Here is a 26,766-nt window from a genome sequence, read left to right as displayed (position 1 = left end):
TAAGAATTGAAAATCTTTTACTACACGATACAAAATGCAACAATAAACTGATCTCTTCAGTTTTTAAACAGAATATATATTATAGCTCTAACATTAAAACTAGACAAGGTTTGGAAGTTATGTTTAGTAGGAAATCATTTTCCACCTATGCTAAGTTTCCACTAGCACCTGAAAGAAACCCACTTTAAGGTTATATCTGGCTTGTACCCTACTGGTGATTTCTCATATAAAAGATGCAAATCTGACCCTTTTGTTCCATCTTTTAGTTCTTTTTAAAACACAGAAAGGTTTTATTTACCTGCAATGTTTCGTTTGCAGCCGTTGAATAAAACCTTTCTGTGTTTTAAAAAGAACTGAAAGATGGAATTAGAATTTCAATGCAGCAAGAACACACCAAAGATGACCCTTTTGTTTCTTGTTCATCAGAAGTAGAAACGATAGAACATTTGTTTTATAATTGTCAAGCTATTAAGGTCTTATGGTCTGGCGTTCATGGTTGGATCTCATTAAAAATGTCCAACGTACCTCGGTATATGGACGATCTGGACTCTGATACTGTCAACCTCATAATTACTTTGTGTAAATACTTCATTCATACATATAAATGGAAGAATACACGCCTGTTTTTTTAAGTTTCCTTTTCTTTACAAAATTATATATCACTTCATCTATTTGCACCTGAAACTATTGTACAACTGTAAAGTTCCTTATTTGTTTTGTAAATGCTACTTTCATCAATAACCTAACAGACAAAAAGAAGTTGAAAAAAACACAAATAAATCTACAACTATATATAATAAACTTGCAGCTCTTCCCCTCACGTTAGAAACGTGATGTATTTTGCTTTATCTCGTTTATTATGCCTCTCTTTTTTCACTTCTATTTTGTACATTCTGTTTACTTTCTTTTGTTGTGTTCTGGTTCCCTCTGGCTGTTAATTTTCAAATATATAATTGATTCTATGTACACCATTTCTTATGTATTTTTGAAAATGTTCAATTAAGTCAGTCACAAAAACAAAAACAAAACAAAAAAAAACACTTCCGGCTCTTTGGACAGTCATTGTCGCGGCGCTTTGACGTCACTGGTATTAAACTCCGATCTCCGATCTCATGAGCACACGACACAACCCCTGAGTTTGGACCGTTTGGACGCAGACGAGCTCACAGCTCGGTATTCCGACTTGATTGTGTCTTTTCCGGCTAATCAATCTCGGAAAGACGAGTCCCGAGGACAACCGGAACGCGCCATGTGGTGACGCACAAGTTTTTACGTCACTTCTGCAGACACGTTATGGCGTTGTCACTGAGGTTCAGCAGAGTGACTCGGGTCAGTGACAGGTAAGATCTCACCTGTATTTCTTTGTTTTCGCTCGGATCCAGCAGCTGTTTGTGTTAAATGTGTGACGTAGTCAGTAGTGATTGGTAGACGAGGTCTCGTGAAGCGTTTCTGTCACCATGTTGGTCTGCTAACGCCTGCTGGAACAGAAACATTCTGACCATCTCTAATGTGCTCTAGCTATAAAACTACAACACCCACACTCGTCCAACCTGGACCAGATTGTTCTTCACCACTAACAGATTATGTGAATCTTCAAGAAAGCCAGATTTATGCTTATTTGTAGCATCTACACTACTTTGATTCTGGTCCTGTGCAAAAACTCCCAACACCTAGTCAGTTCAAACCTATGGTTCAAACCTGTGCTAGATTATTCTGCACCACGGGGCAGCAGGAGCTCAGGAGGTATGACAGGGTCATGGGTTCGATTCCAGCTCCTGCCAGGGATATTCTGCTGTTGTGTCCTTGGGCAAGACACTTAACCCAACTTGCCTGTGTTGGTGGTGGTCAGAGGGGCCGACGGCGCCAAATGGCAGCCTCACCTGTCAGACCGCCCCAGGGCGGCTGTGGCTACGTAGTAGCTTACCATCACTGGCAGTGTGTGAATGTGAGAGTGCATGGAAGCGTCTTGAGTGTCCTAAAAAGCGCTATGTACGTTTGATGCATTATTTTTATTATTACCACTAGCAGAACAATTAAAACCATCTCTGAGATTTGTGAAAGCTCTACATAAAAGGGCATTTAATACCTGTCATGGTTCCTGGTGCAAATATGACAAATATTCAATTCAGGGACTTTAAAAGCACTTTTCAGGTCAGGAGTGCTTCTGGAGCTCGTGTATCTGACCACGTGACCTTTGGCTTATGTCTTGTGCGCTAGGGGCTCTTCGTTCAGCCCACTCTAAACTCATAATCTGATAGTCGCTGTATATCTAGAAGAAATGAAATATTAAAATCCAAATTGGTAAAGCCACCCCGTGTTTCATTTTCATGATCTGATATTAAAATGTTCAGTATGAAAAATGACCTTAACCTGCTGTTTCTAAACACTTCATGAAGATCAGGATTAAACTGTGATGGGCTACAAAGTGACAGACTTCTCTGTTCGTTTCCAAATTTCATGTAAAATAAGACAAATAAAAAATTAAACTCAGTAATGTGCATTCACAATGTAACTTCACTGTAAAACTTCTATGTTTGGTACAACCAGTCATCTACCTGACATTTTGATCCATCATGGACTATTTTAACAGTTTCTGCTGTTAGCTAGAATCATCCAGTACACCTGTGTCAGACACAAGGCCCGCGGGCCAGATGCGACCCGCGGAGCATTTTTATGTGGTCCGCGAGATAAATATCAAAAAACTGGCCCGCTGGCCGATTTTACCGCAAAGACTTCAACACCCATGATGCTTTGCGGCGTTAGCGCGGAGCCGACGCGCCCCCTCCTTTGTGTTTTTTCCAGCGTCTGCTGCTGGTGTCTGCAGCTACGCTGTCTCGGACAAACTAAACACTCCTCTCACTCAGCGCCGAGTTCACTCAGCTGTTTTCTGACGTTGAAGCCCAGAAACGGAGATTCTAGCCGCTCAGTAATGTGTTCACGACTGAAAGAGAAAGTTTTCCAACAAACGTCCAGACAGAGTTGATATAACTCCAGCGAGCAGCGACACGCTCAAACCAGCACGGCTCTGTGGTTGTGTTTCCTCCCCAACACACAACAACGCGGTCAAGCTGCTCAGACATGTTCATCAGCACAAACCTATGTGAGCACCTGTTGTCATCTAATGCTGTCATTATTATGATGAAGATGAACAAAACAACAGGAGTCTCCTCCTCAGCTCAGATCAACCCCATGATGCAGGTATCTGGCTGGAACAGGTGAGCATCACAGTAAACCAGTGGAGCAAACTGAGCTTTAAATATGTTGGTTTGATGCTCTTTTTTCTGCTCCAAAACATGAAAGTTAACAGGTCAGATGTTGCATTTTCATTTAAGATAAAATGATATTTTTATTTTGTTGTTGGCCCGTGAGAAAAGATTTAACCTACAGTAAACAGGAAGTGGAAAGGCTGCAGATAGATGAATAGAATAGAAAATCCCTTTATTGTTCCTCAGTGGGGAAAGCTAGACGTCACAGCAGTGATGACACTTATTACAGGAGAAAAAAAGGAGAATAAAAAATAAGAAAAATGAATAAACAAGAAAACATAAATCCTGAATAGATTTATAAAATGCTGATTATACCACAAGTAATGAATACCACAAGTAATGAATACCACTGATGCCTTTTATTTTAAACTGACTTGCTCGTGTGTAATTTGGTTATTCCACATTCAGTGTTAATGCAGAAATAAGTTTGTTTCCAAATTTAAAGGATCAAAATTGCACATATGTTGATAAAGAAAATGTGCAAATTTGCCGTCACTTTTTCAAAAAATATGAAGTTTGGCCCTCGACTCCGTCCCAGAGTTTCATTTTGGCCCCGTGTGAGTTTGAGTTTGACACCCCTGGTCTAGTACCAGTTTGAAGAACCAGTTCCAGTGTGGGCCAGATTTCAAAAGATGCATAACATGGCTTTCGTGAAGTTTGACAAATCACAAACTACGTTTTATGTAATCTGCTTTTAGTTGGGGGTAGGTCAGGGGTCAGCAACCGCAGCTCTGGGGCCGTCTGCAGCTCAGGGCCGTCTGCAGCTCAGGGCCATCTGCAACTCTGGGGCCGCCCGCAGCTCTGGGGCCACCCGTAGCTCAGTGGCCGCCCGCAGCTCTGGGGCTGCCCGTAGCTCTGGGACCACCTGTAGCTCTGGGACCGCCTGTAGCTCAGGGGCCGCAGCTCTGGGACCGCCTGTAGCTCTGGGGCCGCCCGCAGCTCTGGGGCCACCCGTAGCTCAGGGGCCGCCCGCAGCTCTGGGGCTGCCCGTAGCTCTGGGACCACCTGTAGCTCAGGGGCCATCTGCTGCTCAGGACCGTCTGTATCTCTGGGGCCGCCTGTAGCTCAGGGGCCGCAGCTCTTGGGCCGCCTGTAGCTCTGGGGCCACCTGTAGCTTTGGGGCCGTGTGCAGCTCTGGGACCGCTGCCGCTCTCTCTGCTTGTAAAATAATGAATGAATATTTAATTAACATTTATTTTATTTTACTGCATTCATTTTTATCTGTATGCCCATTCTAAATGTAAAGATTGCCAGAGTGAACCTGAACAGGTCCGACCCGGTGCACGTGAGACCAGGTGTACAGGTCACCTGCTTGTGTGTAATCAGATGTCTCTACAGGAGCTTTCTGAGCTGAAGAGGATGTGAGCTTTTGGACTTTTCCTCAGACAGTCTCATGGATGCGTCGCCACGTTGGAGACAGGAACAAGCGCCAAAGTTTCATCATCAGGAACATTTTCTAAGTGACAAGTCTCTCTGAGAGACGGGGTTTGGAAACACTTGCTTCAGTGAGAGGAACCTTTCTGCATGGTTCTGGTTCAGCTGCCGTTGACTGACGAACTCCAAGCTCCTCCCCACATCTTCAGCTCGCTGTCCACCTTAAATGCTCGCTGACAGCGAGCTGCGCTGAGCTCAGTGTCCATCTCAGATGTTCTGATGGGAATCTTCTCATGACTGATTTAGCTACCTCCGAGATGTGTGTAACGATGAAAGTGTGGAGTAATTCTTTCTATTCTTTCTCCATCAAAATAAATGGTCAAATACTGTCAGACTGCCCAGGGCAGCTGCGGCTACATACATGAGAGCGCTTGAGTAATGAAAATCTTTATGTAAATCCAAACCATCATAAATATGGGAACTATCCGGTCAACATGAACCCTGCCATTTAACTGGTCTGCCTTATTGTGAAGATTGTTGTAAAGTAGGGCTGCAACAACGAATCGATAAATTCGATGAAAATCGATTACTAAAAGCGTTGGCAACGAATTGCGTCATCGATTCGTTGTGTCGCACAACTCTTCCAAAAGCCCCCCCCCCCCCCCCCCCTTCCCGAATCCCGCCCGCCGTTGAGCCAGACCAGAGCAAGTCAGATCAGCGCGAGGGAGAGCCGCAGATCAGCGCGAGGGAGAGCCGGCAGATCAGCGCGAGGGAGAGCCGGCAGACTTGCGCTGCTGCGAACCGGTTCCGCATTGTTGCACAGCGATCCAGGCAGCTGCTTCCAGCGCACGGTCCATTCTCAAAGTGGCGCAACCAAAAAACTATAATTAGCACACGATCGTTCTTGTCTGCACATCTTCTCTATTTTCTGTCTTATTTGTGCCTGAAGCTCGCTACTGCGGAGCTCATCACCTGTGCTGTGGTGATGTCACCTCACGCAGCATCGAAAACGCGCTCTGCGCTTTTCGGTCAGGAGATCCCTTTGATCTGCTCAAAAGTAACTGATGAGGTGAAAAGGTAAGAATCCAGGCAACAGATTTTCTGGAGAATTAAGAGGAGATGCAGGAAGATGAGAGACAGACAGGACAGGAAAATAGTTCAATAAAAACAAAAAAACAATCAATCAATCAATCAATCAATCAAAGCTTTATTTATAAAGCGCCTTCCGCAACCCTGTCAGGAAGCCCAAAGCGCTGAAAGTGAAACAAAGCGCTGAAAACAAAGTGTTGAAAAGTAAAATGTAGGTAGATTTATCACCACTACACGTTTTTACCTATAAAAAACAATAAGTTATACACATGTCATATTTATACATCTGATACAATTCAGATCACCTTCAAAACTCAGTCACACACCCAGGGCCGTTTCAAGACATTTTGGGGGCCAAGGCAAAATGCCCCCCCCCCCCAATAACTGGGCTCCCCAGAAGCCTCTGTGTAATTCATGCCCTCTCCAGTAGTGTTAGTTATATGGTGTTTATAAAAGCCCCTCAGACATTACTGACATGTTCTAATATTATCAGATGAAAAACTAAATTATCAGACATGCTGTCTCATCTGCTTCTTTTCTAAACTTGCAAAAAGTAACAAAACAATTTGAAAGCCACTATTTGTGGATTCTCTGAAAGTTTCCATGGAGTTTGTGACAACTTATTTTTTCATTGATCCTATCGTCTAATCTCACAGCTGAAACAAGCATCCTTAATAATCTGTGCACAGGAAGCGTACCGATGCTGTAGTAAAACAAAAGGTATAATAATTTATTATTAATAAAACCTTGTTGCAGAACTAAAGCAGAAAAATTTGATTTAGCATTAAATATGCTAAATATTTATATATGAATTGTTTTAGAGCCCTTTAATTGGCAGAATCTGATATTAATTTAGTTCTTACAAAAAATGGGTCCCAACATGGTTTGTGTGGCGTTGCCATAGTGTGACGTCATAGGCACAGATCCCCTGTCCTCTTGTTTGGAAATGGAAATATGATCACCCTACATTAAACAAAGTGTCCACCCGGGCTTTTGCACTGCACAGAGAAGCTTCGCTGCTACGACTGAACGTCAGTTGAGAGTCAGTCTCATGCAGAATGACCAATGAAGAGAGGGCCTCAAGTTAAGACCCTCTCCTCATTGGTCAGTCCACACGAGGTGGGTCAAAGGTTACTCTGGGCGGGTTACGTGTTGTCAGGCATTCAAGTATTGAGTATATTTACTGCATATTACAGTAAAATATTCTGTATGTGACCACATTATGGTGATCCTCGGGTCGTGATGATGGAGCCCTTGAATATTGTTGCCCAGGGTACAACAAAGTGTTAATCTGGCCCTGGTTCCGCCGTCACATTCCCGCAGAAACTGGTTGATCACACCGGGGCCAGACTACTAGCATGTGGTTTTACAACCACAATGTCCTCAGAAGCAAAAACGCTTTTAAAAGGGAGGGAGGAGTCCTAACTTTTGCTGCAGGCGTGTTGTGTGAGAGTGCAGTTATATACTGGTTAATATATTTTTGGGTTCAGTTGCTTTCATGTGGCCTAATGTGAGTCTATTTGGGATCATTGGAATGACCAGCAGCATTTCTTGATGTGACTTTATGGCAGTTGCTCAGGGCATCATCGCAAGGAGGATGGCATTCATTTACTTTTGTTTTATTTGGTATTTTTTCAGTCATTTTTGGAAATAGTGATCAATTTTGATTAATTCACAGCCTATGTTTAATTACATTTAAAATATATGTCAACAGATGAGATCAAACAAAACAGATGAGAATTGCCCTTAAGCTGTTTAACTTGGACCAAGCATTTTAGGTCACAGATAGATGTAGCTTAGGGTCTCTGTCTATACACCTTATAAGACAATTTAGGTGATGGCATGTTGTTTTTCTGCTATTGAACTGTTTTCTAATAATGTTGTGTTAAATAAAGTGAAGGAAGGAGAGAAATAACGTTTCCCTAGCAGTTTTTAAAAATTTCCCCATGTAATCCGATTAATCGATTAATCGTGTCGAGACCCCATCCGATTAATCGATTATCCAAATAATCGTTTGTTGCAGCCCTATTGTAAAGAGAAACAATTAAATCTGTTTAACACCAGAGCCATGCACTCTGTGCCATTATCTCTGTCACTGTGAACGAGGGAATTTAAAACAACACTGACCCAGACCCAAGCAAGGGCCCTCCAAATATACACGAAGGCAAATAAAAACTAAGATAAAAGCAACAAATGTTAAAAGAAGACACTAAAACAGGATCTAATGGAACTATCATATCTAAAGTATGGCTAACTCGCATGCTGAGGGAACACTACATTGTAAAAGCGACTCTTACAAACCATCAGTGAGGATTCTTGTCTGACCTCCATTGGAAGATCATTCCTCAGCTTTGGGGCCAGAACTGAGAAAGCCCTGCCTCCTCTTGTTAAACATTACACATGTGGAACAACTAGTACTTTTAATGAATTAATTATCTTCTGTTGAAAGATAACTGGACGTACATGAGCGAATGGGTTGCCTTCACCTGTTGTGGTCGGTTAAAACGGCTCTTGGCTGTCTGAGGGTGGGCCTATGGGCCTGGGCCCACCCTCAGACAGCCACGGCTCCCAGTGTCTTCTTTACTGTGGGACGCGGCTCTCTGATGGGACAAGGTGGCCGACCCTTGGTCTGGAATAGTGCAGTACATCTGAAGAGTGGGGGTGTTGTAGTTTTTGCACAGGGCCAGTTCCAGTGTGGACCAGATGCAGAAAAATGTTTAAATCTGGCTTTCTTGTTTCAGGTTTTTGTTGCTGAGTCAGCAGCGTGGCCGTCACACAGGTGAGTCTCTGCACAGCTGGTCATTGTTGTTGGTCCACAACCAATCACCTTGCTCCATTTTCTCAGATCGTCGAGTCCTGTCTTGGCCCCGCCCTCTGCCCATCCTTGTTGTCACAGGAGGTGGTTACCTTGGTTACCAGTACTACAAAAGGAGGAGTCACTGGGATGAGAGAGCTCCACCCAGCCTGGCCTCATCTAGACAGGTAGGTTAGAAAATCACCTGCACCTGTCTTACCCAAATCCTCCTGCTGCCCTTCGTCTAGAGACAGAGCTGGTGTCAGCGTTTAGGGAGGGGTTCACACACACACACACACACACACGGACACACACACACACGCACACACACACACAAACACACACACACACACAAACGGACACACACACACACACACACACACACACACACACACACACACACACACACACACACACACACACACGTTGGTATATCCATACTTGTAAAACATGGAATGTCTTGAAAAATCTTCTGTACATTCTTGCTGTGTTTGCCTTCTAATTGCATTTTTGGTTCTTTTTTAAACACAGAAAGGTTTCTCTTTACCTTGCAGATGGTTTCGTTTGCGGCTGCAAACATCCTCAGAGCTGACGCTGATGGTGGCGTCACTTCCTACTCCTTTATCCGTGTGCAGCAGAGGACGTTGTCGCCCTCTGCTGCCCGCTCTCCCCTCTCCGATGATGCAGTCCCATGCGCGATCCAATGTGTAAACTCCACCGTCTCTGTTCATGGTCCCACATCCACGTCTCCTTATCTCTATAGCTTCCTTTATCCATCCTTCCATCCATTATCCATGGGCAATAAACAAAGGAAAACAACAAACAACAACAGAAAGAAAAGAACAACCAAAGCAAAGAACCAGAAACCCAGAAAGAAAAGAACCAAAACCAGTGATAACCCTACCATACATCAGAGGCATAACGGAAAAAATAAGAGCAACAATGAAAAAACACAACGTAAACACACCAACAAAACCATACACAACATTTAGAAACAGACTAGTACACCCAAAAGACAAGATACCAGCTGGACTTAAATGTGGAGTCGTTTACGAAATCCCATGCAAACTCTGCAATAAAACATACATAGGAGAAACCGGACGCCGACTCAACACACGAACAATAGAACATAGAAAGGAGTGTGAGAAAGAAAGAAGTCGAAAACACACAAGAGCAGCAAAACAAGAAGCAGAAAGCACAATAAAAAAGTCAGCCGTAACAGATCACTGCACAAGAGAAAACCATGTAATGGACTGGGACAACACAAGGATCATAAACACCGAACAACAGAAATACCATGCTATTTATCCCATGCTGTCTAATGATTTTACCAATGGGGAGCATATATAGTAAAAAGAATTGGTCCAAGCACTGAACCCTGTGGTACTCCACAAGTAACCCTGGAATATGAAGAAGATTTGTCATGTACATTTACAAAATGAAATCTGTCAGAGATGTAGGATTTAAACCAGCCTAGCGCTGTTCCTTTGATCCCTACAACATGTTCAAGTCTTTCTACAAGAACATTGTGATCAACTGTGTCAAAGGCAGCACTGAGATCTAACAAAACTAGAAAAGAGTAAGCGAAACAAGAAGAAGAAAGTACAATAAAGAAGTCAGCCGTAGCAGATCACTGCACAAGAGAAAACCACATAATGGACTGGGACAACACAAGGATCATAAACACCGAACAACAGAAATACAAAAGATGGATAAAAGAAGCGATAGAGATAAGGAGACGTGGATGTGGGACCATGAACAGAGACGATGGGGTCTACATGTTGGACCGCGCATAGGACTGCATCGTCGGAGAGGGGAGAGCGGGCAGCAGAGGGCGACAACGTCCTCTGCTACCCGCGGATAAACGGAGTAGGAAGTGACGCCACATCAGCGTCAGCTCTGAGGATGTTTGCAGCCGCAAACGAAACGTCAGCAAGGTAAAGAAAAACCTTATCTGTGTTTAAAAAATGAACCAAAAATGGAATGTCTTGAAAGAATCAGAATTGGGAATCGATGGTAACCGGAACCGAAACGAGGAATTGGAATCGGCATCGTTCAGAATCGCACAATGCTCAACCCTAGTCTCCTGTAGGAGGACCTTGGCTTCGTTGGCCCGATGAGTCAGGAGATATTTCATTATCCTTATTCTGGTGGTGGGTGGCACAATGATGAAGCAGGCCTTGTCTACGGTACAGTTTTAAAGCGTCTTGGGGGGTTGTACCTTTCTAATGATGAGTCATCGTTACCGCCGGAGACGTGTAAAGGAGTTCATCAACGATGTCTGAAAGAATCAACCAATCCCGGTGAAGTCAGCCTATGACATCACACAGCAAATGAGCTCACGTCTGCCGTATCAAAGGTCTCTGATGGGTTCACCTGGTGAAAGGTGATGATGACATCACAGACGGTCACACTTCCCCACTCCTCGCTTTCTCATTGGTCTGTTAATAGTCGTCAGGATGTGATTGGTGCAGCAGTCACCAGGTTGGTCAGCAGGAGGTTCCTATTGGTTGTGTCTGACCCGTTTGTCCGTTATCTGGGACCATGGGAGTATAGATCTGGGCCGTTATCAGACAGCAGTCAGCTCTCTTTCCAGAACAGGACTGACATTTATCATCTTTACTGACTTGTTTTCCTTCGACCGTCTGTGTTGTTTATGGATTGTCCCAGGCCACTCGGGGTGGAGCTTGTCCGCATTAACAACTCACCATCTGTTACTCCTTCTGTGGTGTGGCTCTGCACACTTCTTCTCTGTCCTTCCTCCTTGTTCCAATGTGTTGTCGGGCGGCTCGGCCTCCAGCGGCCTCGGTGCTGAACTCCGGCTCATGGTGAGGTTCTGCTGCCAAGGCCGCGTCGGTGGCGGCACGCAGCAGGAGTGCAACCTGCTGCGGCAGGTGAGGCGGCGGCGGCGGCGTGCAGCCAGTGGAGAGAGTGAGAGAGATGGAGGAGGAAGAGGGGTGAGGACAAGAGCAACCGCACGATTCAGGTGGGAGAGGACGACAAACGGGAAGAGCTCACATCAGCTTTATTCATGCTGTTGGTTAGGGTTAGTGGTCTAGTGAAGCTGTGATGCAGCGTGTGTTTGACGTCCACCCGTCTTGATCTAACGGATCTGCTGAGTGAGCTGCTTTAGAGTAGACCGCGCTGGAGAGAGAGGGTGATTAGGTGGAGCGGATTGGAGCGGATTAAGGGGAGGGGCATCATTAAAGCTCCTCTAACCCTGGTTACCACCTTTGGGTTTGCTGCAGTTGTGAAATCTAATGAAGAAAAAGAGACTTTCAGCTTCACTGTTGGTGCCTTTTTTCTATTTTAGTGACTCCTCCTCCACTCTCTGCACAGCCCCGCCCACCTTACACCTGTCTTCACATCCTGTTTGGTTTAGTTTTCATTTAGTTTAGTTTTTTTTCCGTTTTTTTCTGTGAATTTTCAGTTCTTCCTGTTTCTGTCCGGTGACAACTTTGTTCCCCCTCCTTTAATGCTCCGCCCCCCCTCTGATTCTGGTTAAATGTCATTGGATTTCATAATCAGGCTCCGGGTGCCTCGTCTGGCTCTGCGTCATCGTCTGAGCATCCTCAGTAATGGCGTCTGTCGCCCCGCCCCTTGGCATCGTCGACCAATTGCTTTCCTTGGCTTCATCTTGTCAGTAAATGCCCTGCGGCCGCTGGCTAATCGGGTAAGGCTGTCTGAAACACAGGCTTCTTATTGGCTGATGCTCCGCTTGCTGTTTTCTTCCCTAACTCGAGTTTTCAGCCTCTCTGTTTCCTGTCTTCGTTGGGGACCATAATCCAGAACCTCTGGACTATGGCCTATTGATCCACATAACCAGTGATTAAGGAAACCCAGATGTTTTTCTCTAACTGAAGATGATGATGATCTGTCGTTTCTGTTTGCTCCTGTAGGTGGCGCTCTACCGGTCCTTTCCGACTCGTCTCGTCTCTCGTGCCTGGGGACGTCTGAATGGGTTGGACCTCCCTACCTGGCTTCGTAAACCCATCTACTCGCTTTACATCTGGACTTTTGGGGTCAACATGCAGGTCTCCAGCAAAAACCAGAACACTTCTGCTGTTTGTTGGTTTTCTGTGTTTTGACTTGTGTTTTGTTCTACTCGTCCACTAGGAGGCAGCAGTAGAGGACTTGCATCATTACAAAAACCTGGGAGAATTCTTCCGTCGACGTCTCAAACCTGCAGTCAGACCCGTTTGTGCTGCCTCCTGTCTGGTACACCTGTTTCTGTTTTCTTTTTCAATTCAGTTTGTTTATATAGCTCCAAGTCGTCTCGAGTCAATCCACACAGTAAACGTTCCAACGCAGGTCAGCTCGTTAGGCCGGTCAGTAAAAGGGGGCTTCAGCCTTGAGGTGGGACCACAGTAGGACGGCTCGTAGGTTAATAATATAGAATAATCACACATTTTGTTCATCAAGTGCTTTTCTAAATGTTAGGTAATTATTTATCCATCCAGGGTTACCTTAGGGAACATTTAAAGAGCAAGTCACCCCCTACCAGAGTCTAACTCCACTCCCACTTCATGTTTGAAAAATGCAACAAATGCTGTTGCCTGGCAGACCGAGAGGGCGGAGTCGCTAACAAATACACACACACAGGCTCACGACAGCATTGTGACATCATAATGTTCCAGTTTACATCATAGCATACCTCTTAGCCAATAGCAGTGGCAGATTTAAATTAGAATACAGTGCAGAGTTTTTACCTGACAACGGCACAACACTGACAGTTTTAGGCAGAATATTTAAATGTTAACTAAGATGCACTGAAGTGCCAAATTATTGACGACACGTGTCTGCAGCACGATTAGACACTCGTTTATATAGTTTATCAGCAAAAAAAAGTTTATTTGGGGGTGACTTGCTCTTTAATGCACAGGGGTTGTAGCAATAACCAATCAACACCAATGCCAATTATAAACAATCAATGTAGACTTTGCAAAGTGGAGAGGAAATGAATACACACCAAGCGAGAATCTCAGATCACTCATCGGACCGAAGTCCTCCGACAGCATTTATTGAAGCACACACACACACAAACAGGCGGTAAGCTGCTAGTGAAGGGAGTTCTCGGCTCCATGTGCTCACTAAATCAACAAGCAGTTTCTCCCACAGCTTCCCATGGGAGTGTTTTACTGATAAATCAGACCCGCTTGGTCTGACCAGAACAGCTTGATCTGGAAAGCAAGGTCACTGTCCTCCCTGTGGAGACTTAGCAACAGGAAACAGGATGAAACCTGCGTTTAATCATTCTTAATGAGCACCAGATGTTTTAGCAGTCAAGAAATTATGCTATAATATCAATTTTTTTACCCAACACTAGGGCTGCAACAACGAATCGATAAATTCGATGAAAATCGATTACTAAAAGCGTTGGCAACGAATTGCGTCATCGATTCGTTGTGTTGCGCAACTCTTCCAAAAGCCCCCTCCCCTCCTGCCCGCCGTTGCGTGCAGACCGGTGGAGAGCCGGCAGGTGTTTGTAAGAGGAACATGGCAGAAGCAGCGAGACCCCAAAAAAAGTAAAAACTTCTAAACTTTGGGAGCATTTTCAGTTAAATCAGGCGAAGACATTCAACGTTTGTAGGTCAGACTTAGCATGGCACGGGGATACTACGGTGATGATGCAGCGTCTTAAACGCAAGCATGTCAGAATCATCAGCGAGGAAGGAGAGAGCTCGGTGTCCGGGTAAGTAAAAAACTTTTCAAAAGTGATTCACCCAAGCCCCGGATTATTACACAGGCTAGACATGCCCTAAGCTCGTAAAAAAAAGTCTATAAAATTGTAAGCTTAGATAGGCGGGGGGGGGGGGGGGGGGACTCGCGCCGCTGCGAACCGGTTCCGCCGTCACATTCCCGCAGAAACTGGTTGATCACACCGGGGCCAGACTACTAACATGTGGCTTTACAACCACAGTGTCCTCACAAGCGAAAACGCTTTTAAAAGGGAGGGAGGAGTCCTAACTGTTGCTGCAGGCGTGTTGTGTGCGTGTAGTTATATACTGGTATATTTTTGGGTTCAGTTGCTTTCATGTGGCCTAATGTGAGTCTATTTGGGATCATTGGAATGATCAGCAGCATCTCTTGATGTGACTTTATGGCAGTTGCCCAGGGCATCATCACAAGGAGAATGGCATTCATTTACTTTTGTTTTATTTGGTATTTTTCAGTCATTTTTGGAAATAGTGATTAATTCACAGCCTATGTTTAATTTCATTTAAAAATTAGTTGTTTGACACCCCCAATTATAATAAATGTCTACAGATGAGATCAAACAAAACAGATGAGAATTGCCCTTAAAGAGCAAGTCACCCCCAAATAAACTTTTTTGCTGATAAACTAAATAAACGAGTGTCTAATCGTGCTGCAGACACGTGTCGTCAATAATTTGGCACTTCAGTGCATCTTAGTTAAAATTTAAATATTCTGCCTCAAACTGGCAGTGTTGTGCCGTTGTCAGGTAAAAACTCTGCACTGTATTTTAATTTAAATCTGCCACTGCTATTGGCTAAGAAGTATGCTATGATGTAAACTGGTACATTATGATGTCACAATGCTGTCGTGAGCCTGAGTGTGTGTGTATTTGTTAGCGGCTCTGCCCTCTCGGTCTGCCAGGCAACAGCATGTGTTGCATTTTTCAAACATGAAGCAGGAGTGGAGTTAGACTCTGGTAGGGGTTGACTTGCTCTTTAAGCTGTTTAACTTGGACCAAGCATTTTAGGTCACAGATAGATGTAGCTTAGGGTCTCTGTCTATACACCTTATAAGACAATTTAGGTGATGGCATGTTGGTTTTCTGCTATTGAACTGTTTTCTAATAATGTTGTGTTTAATAAAGTGAAGGAAGGAGAAAAATAACGTTTCCCTAGCAGTTTTAAAAAATGTCCCTATGTAATCCGATTAATCGATTAATCGTGTCGAGACCCCATCCGATTAATCGATTATCCAAATAATCGTTTGTTGCAGCCCTACCCAACACTTAAACACTCAGAGATGCTGTAAGATTCCAGATTAAACAAGCAGAATATGCAACAATCAAAATCAGACTTTAAACTGTTTTAAAATGAGCCTGGAGAGGAGTTGTGGAGGTGGAGAGGTCAGCAGCTTTGGAGGGGCTGTGGGAGTGAGTTCCAGAGGGCGGGGGCAGCAATGGAGAAAGCGGCGTCTCCCCAGGTTCAGAGCTTGGTCATAGGTGGGGAGGGATGGGGCACGGTGGTGGAGCAGGTGTGGGTTAGGAGATGCTGGATGTGTTGAAGGTTGGCGAGGGTTTTGGATGGGATACCATATAAGATGCTGTTGTTTTAGTGGATGTGTGATGTGATGAATGCATGAATAAGGGTTTCAGGGGCAGAAAAAGAAAGGGAAGGACAAGCACTGACACAAATCCAATCCAATCACCTAACAAGAACAGTTATCCAGAGCACCTCCTACACCAATGCACACATATTTCCACCCCAGTGGGGGTCCTAATGAGCCTCTCTGCCCAGGGGCCTATCAGTCGGTTAAGGTGGCCCTGACCCTCACCTGAGCTTTGGGTGGTGACCGAAAGAACGAGATCACGGATACAAGCAGCCAAAATGACTTTTCTCCACAGGGTGGCTGGGCTCTTCCCTTAGAGATAGGGTGAGAAGCTCGGTCATCCGGGAGGGGCTCGGAGTAGATTTGCTGCTTCTCCACATCAAGAGAAGCCAATAGAGGTGGCTCGGGCATCTGGTCAGGATGCCTGCTGGCATGCCTCCCTGGTGAGGTTTTCCGGGCACGTCCAACTGTAAGGAAGCCTAAAGGGAGATCCAGATCATGTTGGAGGGACGGTGTCCCTCACCTGGTCAGGGAACGCCTTAGGATTCCCGTGGAAGAGCTGGCCCATGTGGCTGGGGAGAGGGAAGTCTGGGCCTCCTGACTTAGGCTGCTGTCCCCGCGACCCGACTGGATAAGCGGAAGAAAATGGATGGATATGAAGAACCCAGCAGATTGCATCGAGTCACCGACTAGTGTCAGTGTCTTACAGCAATCCTCGTGATTTTTATGTTGAGATTTTCAGAATAAAGAAACGTACTGCCTTCCGGTTGCTTTACTTTAAAAAAAAAGTTACTAACTGTGCGGCCCCGTGAGAAGTTATCACCTAGCTAGTGGTCTCCTTTGTTTTTCAGGGCCGTATTGGCGATTATAAAACGGACAGAACATAAAACACAAACCTTTTGGAGCCATGTTGTAGTTTTCTCCTGCTCTTTGTGTTTACTGACGAAGTCACTCGTGTGACTTCGGGCTCTGTCGGTGACAGCGGCTCCCCTGCTGCTTCGCGTCTCTGGTGGGAAGAGCCAAGCAGCAGCTTACACGAGCAAGACGTGCTGCTGACGGCTCCGGTAGGGAGGAGGGGTTATTATCACCTGGATTCCTGCTCGTTTACCACTTTTCCTCCGACGTTTTCCCGGGACAGGATAAACATTGCTGGAGGTGTCCTGGTAGGAATCATTTGGCTCCGGGCCAGCACACCACTCAGGTAAACAAACGGGGAGGTACGTCCTCGGTGCATCTTGGGCGATCTTGAATGAACGGAATGACAAAAGAGTCTGGCGATCATAGGAGATGGTAGCAGGGACACTACTGAAGACGATCGCAGACAGGAGCAAGGTGGAAAAGAGGAGGTTAGTGGAGAAAAGTTTGAAAATGTGGCCGTTGACCGCGGCTAAGCCAAGCACAGGCGCCATCTTGTTACCGGTTGCTGACCAGACTGACATAGTAACATAAACTAACATAGTCCTCTTGCTGCAGCCAGGATTCTGTGAGAGAGAGCAAAGAAATCTGATTATCACAAATCAAGTCATTAACTAACAAAGTCTTAGAAAAATAGACCTAATGTTCAATAACCCACATTTAATTTTTCTAGTTTTCTGCTCAGTTGAATTTGTTCCCATTTTTATGAGATTTCCATTTTCATGTCTTAAACTGGGATACAGGCATCAGGCTGGCTCTATGACTGGACCAGGGGTCTCATTTATAAAGCTTGCTTAAATTTATTAGTTTAGTTTATTTCAAACAAAGAAAACATACATAATTTTTAAAAAATACCACAAACAGAAAAAATACATATCATCCCTTCTTTTGTGTTTGAAAAGGAGTAGGCTGAAGTGGAAACTTATATATCCCTACCCCTTTATACAAGTAATTTTTACTTGTTTACTAAATCTAACACAAAACCTACATTAAAACAAACAAAATGGTACAAGTCACCAAAAACCACCAAATTATATGGAAAAAAACAAAAAAAGAAAAAAAAAACACATCTTTTTACAATTGATACAATTTACTTTTCCTTGGAATAAAGGACACCCACATAAATCATCTATTTTCCACTATATACTTGTTCAGAATATGTTTTTTATAATTCATTTTAAACACATTTATATTTGTACTTACTTTGATTTCTTCTTCTAAATTGTTCCATAATTTAACCCCTATTATTGTGATACACATCTGTTTTAATGTTGTTCTAAACTTATGGGGTCGGAGAACTGCGTAAGCAACTTTCCACGCGGACTTTGGGATTTTATTTTTTTTTTCCTCTTTATTGTTTCCTATAAACAATAACAATAAAGTTTTAAGTATCAGGCGTGACATTAAAGCAGAAGCTTTGATGCTCCACCTGAGAGTAAATCTGTAAGGCTTGTCACCAGCATTCAGACATCAGTTCTGTTTGCTTCACAGCCAGACAGCACACGGGGGAAAAAAAAAAAAAACTGGGATTTATAAAACGTAGCAGAAAAATGTGCACAGCTTTAAGTTGACTGAGGACCTGGCTTACGTGCACTCTGGACATGGAGAGCACCTGCAGTGCTGCTGCTGAGAAGACACAATTATGAATTCAGCTGCTTTATTCTGGTCTTTAACCTGTTCAGTTATGTTTCGTTTCTGGTTCTGTTTCCAGACCTCTCCAGCTGATGGGAGGATCCTGCATTTTGGTAGAGTAAAAAACTCAGAGGTGGAACAGGTGAAGGGGGTGACCTACAGTCTTGAGAACTTCCTGGGCCCGCAGATGAGTTGCAGTGATGGAAAGACCCTCCTGTCAGGTCCACAGGTGTCAGATCAAACAGGTACCAGGCCCAGGAGAGAGCATGCAGGTTCCACTATAGCCTCGCTGCGCTGGCTACCTGTTCATTTTAGGGTTCGGTCTAAAAGCTCTTCTGCCTTAACGAGCGTGTGGTGCTCGTCGGCTTATTGTATTTTATTACAATATTGATTGATTCATTGTGATTTATTCTGATTTATTACAATTTACTATGATTTGAAAGAGCTAAAACCCGATGATGCCTTTCTTTCGTCAGTCTCGTCTACCTCGTCTTTCCGAGACCACCTCATGTCATCCCCTGCTAGTGACCTGTTCCATGTCGTGGTTTACCTTGCTCCAGGTGACTACCACTGTTTTCACTCACCAACTGATTGGAAGGTGGGACTTCGACGTCACTTCCCAGGTGAGTATGTTGTTGATGACTCACCTTGGTGTCATCTGGAGGTTCTTTACCTCTTTGTCCTTTTTAGGCTCGTTGATGTCTGTAAACCCGGGGGTTGCTCGTTGGGTCAAGGAGCTCTTCTGCCTTAACGAGCGCGTGGTACTCAGTGGCCAATGGCAGCACGGTTTCTTTTCATTAACTGCAGTTGGAGCCACAAATGTGGGATCCATCAGGGTTTACTTCGACCAGGTAACTTTTTCTTTATTTATTTTTTATTGCACAGGTGTTTATGCATGTTCACAGGTTCTGTTTTACTTTGTTTTAATGGGTTTCATTACACTGTTTCAACAGTACAGGATTTCAATTCAATTCAATTCAAGTTTATTCATCTAGCGCAAAATCACGACCAGAGTCGTCTCAAGGATCTTCACACAGTAAACGTTCCAATACAGTTCAGTTCATTAAGCCAATCAGTAGTGATGGGTGTTGTAGCCAATATCCTAGATCGATTCGATTCAGTTTCGACTTACGTCTGCTGCTGCTGCAGGCTCACGCTTCTACTAGAGATGGCGCAGGCGTCAACCTGCGATCTCTGGTTCTGCAGCCGTCAGACACTTTGGCTTTTCCTGCATTTGGCAAATAAAGTCAACGGGAGTTTCAACTACCGTCCCGTTTACACACGCAGCTCTGTGGCTCATCTGAATTTCCTTCAGTGACACAGGGATGGTTATACCATGAGACACCCGCTCCCTTTTGCTCGGTGCGCCGTTATTATCACAATGGAGAGAATACACAACGGAGAAGTTGAGAAACTATGAGGTGTAAAAAATTTTTTGCTTTTTAGGAAAATGTCTGTGAGAATGAGGAGAGCAGGTTTGAGTTACATCCTACAACAGAACTGTTTGGATCACCACACCATATCTGTCTTAATGTCACTTTATATATACTTTTGGAATTTATTGTACATATCAAAGCAATTTGAGCCATTTTAATCATACTAATTAATAACTTAAACACAACATAGTTTATATTTTTCTCCCTTTTAGTCACATATATATATCTGGAGACATCTAGCGACTTTTGGGGGGAACTTCAGCTACTTTCAGTCAAAAACAGTTGGCAACACTGGTGGCAGGCTAGTCCATTATTTCAAAAACTTAATTTCTGCAACTGAAATTGCTTTTCAGTATCTTGTGTGGCCCCCACGAGCTTGTGTGCATGCTTGACAACGTCGGGGCATGCTTCTAATGAGACAACGGATGGTGTCTTGTGGCATTTCCTCCCAGATCTGTGTGAGGGCATCCCTGAGCTCTTGTACAGTCTGAGGAGCAACCTGGTGCCGCCTAATGGACCGAAACATAATGTCCCACAGATGTTCTATTGGGTTTAGGTCAGGGGATCGTGAAGGCCATTCAGTTGTTTCAATTCCTTCATCCTCCAGGTACTGCCTGCATACTCTTGCCACATGAGGCCGGGCATTGTCGTGCATTAGGAGAAAACCAGGACCTGCTGCATCAGCGTAGGGTCTGACAAAGGGTTCAAGGATTTCATCTTGATACCTTATGGCAGTCATAGCACCATTTCTAGGCAGTAGAGGTCTGTGCGCCCCTCCATGGATGTGCCTCCCCAGACCATCACTGACCCACCACCAAACCTGTCATGTTGAACGACGTTGCAGGCAGCATAACGTTCTCCTTGTCTTCTCCAGACTCTTTCACGCCTATCACAGGTGCTCAGGGTGAACCTGCTCTCGTGTGTAAAACGTACAGGGCGCCAGTGGCGGACTTGCCAATTCTGGTGTTCTTGAGCAAATGCCAGTCGAGCTCTGCGGTGCTGGGCAGTGAGCACAGGGCCCACTACAGGACGTCGGGCCCTCAGCCATCTTCATGAAGTCTGTTCCTGATTGTTTGGGTAGAGACATTCACACCAGTGGCCCTCTGGAGGTCATTCTGTAGGGCGCGAGCAGTGCTCAGCCTGTTCCGCCTTGCACAAAGGAGCAGGTATCGGTCGTGCTGATGGGTTGTGGTCCTTCTACGGCCCTGTCCAGCTCTCCGAGAATAACCGCCAGTCTCCTGAAACCTCCTTGTTCTGGAGATTGTGCAGGGAGACGCATTAAACCTTCTTGCTGCAGCACGTGTGGATGTGCCATCCTGGAGAAGTTGGACAACCTGTGCAACTTCTGTAGGGTTAAGGAATCGCCTCATACTGCCAGTAGAGCCAAAACCAGCACGAGTGGAAAACCAGCCGAAAAAGATCAAGAGGAAGAAACTTGAAATGACCTCTACATGTTAAACCAGTCCTGTTTCGAGGGTTTTGTAATTGTTGCCACTTTAGTGCACCTGTCGTTAAGTCCATGAACACCAATACAGCTGAAAGTGATTAACAATGCCCTCAGCTGCTTAATCAACCAGGAAATTATTAGACAGGTTTAATTGATTTCATGCCCGGCCCAATAAAAAAGTGTTCCTTTAATTCTTGTGAGCAGTGTACTTACAACGCTGAGGTAGAAAACAACGTTTCCATCATTTAGACGAGCTTAACGTTAAGTCAGGGGTGTCAAACTCAAATTCACACCGGGCTGAAATGAAAAACTGGGACAAAGTCGCAGGCCAAACTCGGTATTATTGAAAAGTTATGGCAAATGTGCACATTTTCCTTTACATATGTTTTGTTGAGCCTTTTCATTTGGAAAAAACCTTATTTTTGCATAAACACGGAATCTGGAATAAATAAATTACACACAGGCAAGTTAATTAGAAATAAAACACATCAGTGGTATTGGTTACTTATTATGTCTCCTTTTTTAAATCTTTTATTCCTTAAAATCGTCGTCGTCTTCCTCCGCTTATCCGGGTCGCGGGTGCAGCATCCCAACTAGGGAGCTCCAGACCGTCCTCTTCCCGGCCACCTCCACCAGCTCCTCCGGCAGGACCCCAAGGCGTTCCCGGACCAGATTGGAGATGTAACCTCTCCAACGTGTCCTGGGTCGACCCGGGGGCCTTCTGCCGGCAGGACATGCCCGAAACACCTCCCCAGGGAGGCGTCCAGGAGGCATCCTGACCAGATGCCCAAACCACCTCAACTGGCTCCTTTCGATCCGGAGGAGCAGCGGTTCTACTCCGAGTCCCTCCTGAATGTCCGAGCTCCTCACCCTATCTCTAAGGCTGAGCCCGGCCACCCTACGGAGGAAACTCATTACGGCCGCTTGTATCTGCGATCTCGTTCTTTCGGTCATTGCCCAAAGATCATGACCATAGGTGAGGATTGGGACGTAGATCGACCGGTAAATCGAGAGCCTGGCTTTCTGGCTCAGCGAAAGCTGAAGATCATGTTCTGATGAAGCCAACAGGACCACATCATCTGCAAAAAGCAGAGACCTGATCCTCAGGCCACCAAAATGGATGCCCTCCACACCTTGGCTGCGCCTAGAATCTTGTCCATAAAGGTTATGAACAGAATCAGTGACAATGGGCAGCCTTGCCCTCTCACTGGGAACGAGCCAGACTTACTGCCGGCAATGCAGACCAAGCTCTGACACCGGTCATACAGGGACCTAACAGCCCATATCAGAGGGCCTGGTACCCCATACTCCTGAAGTACCCCCCACAGGGCCCCCCGAGGGAAGCGGTCAAACGCCTTCTCCAAATCCACAAAACACATGTAGACTGGTTGGGCAAATTCCCACGCACCCTCCAGGATCTCCCTAAGGGTATAGAGCAGGTCCAGTGTTCCACGGCCTGGACGAAAACCACATTGTTCCTCCTGAATTAGAGGTTTGACAGTCTGACAGACCCTCCTCTCCAGAACCCCTGAATAGACCTTACCAGGAAGGCTCAGGAGTGTGATCCCCCCGTAGTTGGAACACACCCTGCAGTCCCCCTTTTTAAATAGGGGGACCACCACTCCAGTCTGCCAGTGCAGTGGGACTGCCCCCGTTGTCCACGCGATATTTCAGAGCCACATCAGCCAAAACAGCCCCACAACATCCAGAGCCTTAAGGAACTCTGGGCGGATCTCATCCACCCCTGGAGCCTTGCCACAGAGAAGCTTTTTAACCACCTCAGTGACCTCAGCACCAGAGATTTGAGAGCCCAACTCAAAGTTCTCAGACTCTGCTTCCTCACTGGAAGAAGTGTTCTGCCCACCGATCCACAACGTCCTGAGTAGAGGTCAGTAGCACACCGTCCCCACTGTAAACAGTGTTGGCAGTGCACTGCTTTCCCCTCCTGAGGCGCCAGATGGAGGACAAGAATCACCTCGAAGCCATATGGAAGTCTTGCTCCACGGTCTAATCGAACTCCTCCCACGCCTGAATTTTTCCCTCCGCGACCACCCGAGCCGCGTTCCGCTTGGACTGCCGGTACCCATTAGCTGCCTCCGAAGTCCGACAGGCCAGAAAGACCTGGTAGGACTCTTTCTTCAGCTTGACAACATCCCTAACCGCCAGTGTCCACCAACGGGTTCGGGGATTGCCGCCACGACAGGCACACAAATATCTAATATCAATCTGATTGATCGTTGATTATTTGACTTAATATTCCTTTAGGCTCTTTGACTATTCAGGGAACACACACTTCACATCAATTCAGACAGTCAAGAATATAGTTTATAAAATGTTTTAAATTTTCAAACTAATGATTATACAGGACAAAGTATGAATGAAATGATGGTTGTACAGATAATAAAGGAAATGTTGGAATGGAGGCTAGATGTTTCAGCAGAATCTTAGAGGTCTCGTGATGTCTGGGTTGTAAAATCAGTTTGACTGTATGGTTTAATAAGCTAGAGATTATTTATAAAACCATCTGACACCATTGTGCAGCGTCTACAATACCCTTGTGTGACTGTCGCTCTCGGCGGTCCGGAAGAAAGGCAGCCCGAGTGGTGATTTACCAAACATCGTGACCATGAGAACCCAAAGAGTCGTAGCTTCCTTTGAATTCAGATTTCACCGGCCATGAGATGCAACCAGGGTCTGCAGGTTGGACGTTCTGTTTCTGAGGGGTTTAGTACAGTGATCCCTCGCTACTTCGCGGTTCGTTTATCGCGGATTCACGACTTCGCAGATTTTTTCTTTGGGGCCTTATTCAAGGGAAATTCGCAGATTTGCGGTATTTTTCTATGCTAAATATCAAGAAAGTACTGGTTTTTTCATCAATTTCATCATAAAATGCACTTTTTGTAATAAAACTATAAAAAAAACAAGTAAAAAAATTTTTTTCTTGAGTTTTACCCACAAAAATAGAATGTGCTGTACAGCAAATATGGTGTCCCTACTTCGCGGATTTTCACTTATCGCGGCCAGGTCTGGAACGCATCTACCGCGATAAACGAGGGATCACTGTAGCTCTAAAAGAGCCATTGTCTGATATCACGAGCAAGCGTTGCGGAGAGGCTTTGAATGAGAGGATGATTCCAAATGCTTGCTCACCAGTTGACCGAACCAGGAGGCAGCGGGAGAACTGAGGAATCAGGAAGTGATATCAACTTTTGTTTATAAATTCTAGACAAATCAGAATTTGAGAAGTTTTAAAGGAGTTACCAAAGATCTCAGAAAATCAATCTTCACTCACAAACTTAGGGGTTGATTCTTAATGTGAAGTGAAAATGTTCTTACACATTTTTGTGAAGTGAATGTTTAAACATTAATAATAGTCTTATGATGTATGAGTATAGTGATAGATGAAATTATTAAATGAACAAATATTTACCTGACACTGTACTTTTGCTTTGATATGTGAATACAGGCGTTTAAAAGTGCATATTTGCATATATTGGTGTACACAGGTGTCTATAGATGTATCAAGGGGTAAATAGCTGTGTACAGGGTATTTACATAACTGTTTACTTTTCATTAAAATGCTTCATTTTGTCCTCAGGAACTTCAAACCAACACCCCTCGTTATAGGAAAGGCTCCTTCTACGATCACAGCTATGTTTCCTTGGGTGACCAGGTAAAGAGGCCTGAAGGCGAAGAAGGCATGGAGTCTCTGGACAGAGGTGTGGTCCTACAGAAGGGCCAGCCTGTTGGTGAATTTAACCTCGGCTCCACCATCGTTCTACTCTTTGAAGCTCCTAAGAACTTTACCTTTTGCCTGCAGCCCGGACAACGAATCAGAGTAGGGGAGGGCCTCGGCAGCCTGTGATTGGCTGCACACTCAAGTGGCAGAGCATTGCGGAGAACAGAAAAAAGACATGTCACAGACTCAAACTCCTCAAATGCCTTGTGATCCACAAGGGACAAAATATTTTAGCTGTTCTGTATTTTTTTTCATCTTGCCTCGTTTCACAGCTCTGAAAGTAACAGAAGGTCTGCTTTTCCACAATATTTTGTAAAATATGTAAATGTAATAAATACACTTTAACTTTGAGATGTATTTTCTTTGCAGTGCCTTAAAATCACCTCGACATTCCTCAAACAACAGTAAACAAAATAAACATGTGAGCTTCAAAATCAAGTCTGATCTGATGAAACCGACGAGAACGCAAAGTGACACATTTTTAGAAGTGAACCATTTTATGGTACAGAAGTGTGAATATTGCCATACTACTGTCAGCAGTAATGAACTTCTCTCTTTAATCAGTAGGAGCAGCCTTCATAGAGGATCTGTGTTGATGCAGGTTGTTTGGGTTTCATGTTTTATGGTGTGTGTGTGATGGATGTTGCTACATACTTGTTAAATAACCAATAAGATGTGGTATTCCATGTAAATATGAATGATCAATCTGATTGGTCTTTAAAGTTTTGATGTAATATATAACATAGTGTAACACCTATGCTATTACAGGGTAATAAACTGTTGGGCCAGTTCTATGTTCTGAAGGAGGGGTGAGTCAGAGACTGACCTTTAAATGGAAGAGCTGGCAAACTTAATCACAACAAATAAAAAACAAAGACGAACAATAAACGGATAAATGCCGCTTCAGTTACTTGAGGTTTGCTTTAGAATCACCCTTTTAAGTTTTTCCTTACACGCTTTGGGTTAAAGATCTAATAAAGGTTTATTTCTAAATTCCTAATCTTATTTCAAGTTCTATGTTATGACCGGTCATCTAAGTTTGAGTGTCTCGATTGCAAACTTACTTTGGATTTGCCCTAACTTATGCTAAATTGGAACTAGGTTCATGCAATTCATTCCTTTCAATTTCCCAAAAAATGGTGTCAGCTTAAAATCACACTTTAGAAGTTCAAAAGGATATAAGTTCATATGGACAATTACATGGCTATACAAATACAAAACGTATGAGGTCCTTAAGCTTAGCTAAGTCTCAACCAAGCCTCTATAATCCGGGTCTGGAAATGAAGCAAAACAGGAAGTGACAAAAATTGCAGTTCCACCCTCATCCACTAGGGGCTGGTGTCAGAAGCGAGCAAATCCTCATTGACTCCCATGTTAAAAACACCAATTTCACAGCAGAAATAAACATGTTTACAGCCTGGTTCCAAAACATGTTTTAGGTTTAAATGATCTAGTTTACACTCATGACAACTCTGAGGGGGGTGACTTTTTTTCTCACTCTTCTGTTTAAGTGTATTAAAAGCCTAAAATTCTGTATAATTAATGAGCATCAGACCCACGTGACCACAGAGCTAGCTCCGGGGAAAGGCCTCAGCCTGAGCCTCGGCCTCGCCTGAAAACTGTTCCGCCATTTTCAGTCTCTCACCTTAGACCATTAGTTGCAGCATTTGTGCGTTCCTTTTGGATATTATTTGTGCAATTGTTGGACAAAATGACTTGCTGTGGCATTAATTGCACTAATAGAGCGTCCGAGGAGTCTCCACTTCATTTTT

The 26,766-nt window shown here is 44.5% G+C and overlaps 1 protein-coding gene across 2 annotated transcripts; it reads left to right on the top strand.

Annotated features, from left to right (window-relative positions):
• Window positions 1-1,085: 1,085 nt before the first annotated feature.
• Window positions 1,086-25,345, top strand: pisd (phosphatidylserine decarboxylase). 2 transcript variants are annotated; one of them, XM_015943276.3, is made up of 9 exons: window positions 1,086-1,340; window positions 8,471-8,508; window positions 8,575-8,711; window positions 12,423-12,557; window positions 12,640-12,741; window positions 18,452-18,617; window positions 18,849-18,995; window positions 19,063-19,223; window positions 24,854-25,345. In XM_015943276.3, the coding sequence occupies exons 1-9, from the start codon at window positions 1,294-1,296 to the stop codon at window positions 25,118-25,120; spliced, it is 1,200 nt and encodes a 399-aa protein (XP_015798762.3). In that variant the 5' UTR covers window positions 1,086-1,293; the 3' UTR covers window positions 25,121-25,345. The 2 variants fall into 2 exon arrangements, with proteins under 2 accessions (XP_015798762.3, XP_054600593.1); XM_054744618.2 differs by lacking the exons at window positions 1,086-1,340; window positions 8,471-8,508; window positions 8,575-8,711 and adding exons at window positions 11,090-11,351; window positions 12,052-12,196.
• Window positions 25,346-26,766: the final 1,421 nt, after the last annotated feature.

This window comes from Nothobranchius furzeri, chromosome 6, assembly GCF_043380555.1.
Source record: "Nothobranchius furzeri strain GRZ-AD chromosome 6, NfurGRZ-RIMD1, whole genome shotgun sequence".
Classification (NCBI taxonomy): Eukaryota; Metazoa; Chordata; class Actinopteri; order Cyprinodontiformes; family Nothobranchiidae; genus Nothobranchius; species Nothobranchius furzeri.
The sequence above is the reverse complement of the archived record's forward strand: the minus strand, read 5'-3'. Positions and strand labels throughout refer to the sequence as shown.

Bases quoted from the DNA above. Each gene is read 5' to 3' on its own strand.
- pisd (XM_015943276.3), top strand. From the start codon at position 1,294: ATGGCGTTGTCACTGAGGTTCAGCAGAGTGACTCGGGTCAGTGACAG. The intron at 1,341-8,470 runs GTAAGATCTCAC...TTCTTGTTTCAG, and splicing joins GTGACTCGGGTCAGTGACAG to GTTTTTGTTGCTGAGTCAGC. The intron at 8,509-8,574 runs GTGAGTCTCTGC...CCATTTTCTCAG, and splicing joins GCAGCGTGGCCGTCACACAG to ATCGTCGAGTCCTGTCTTGG.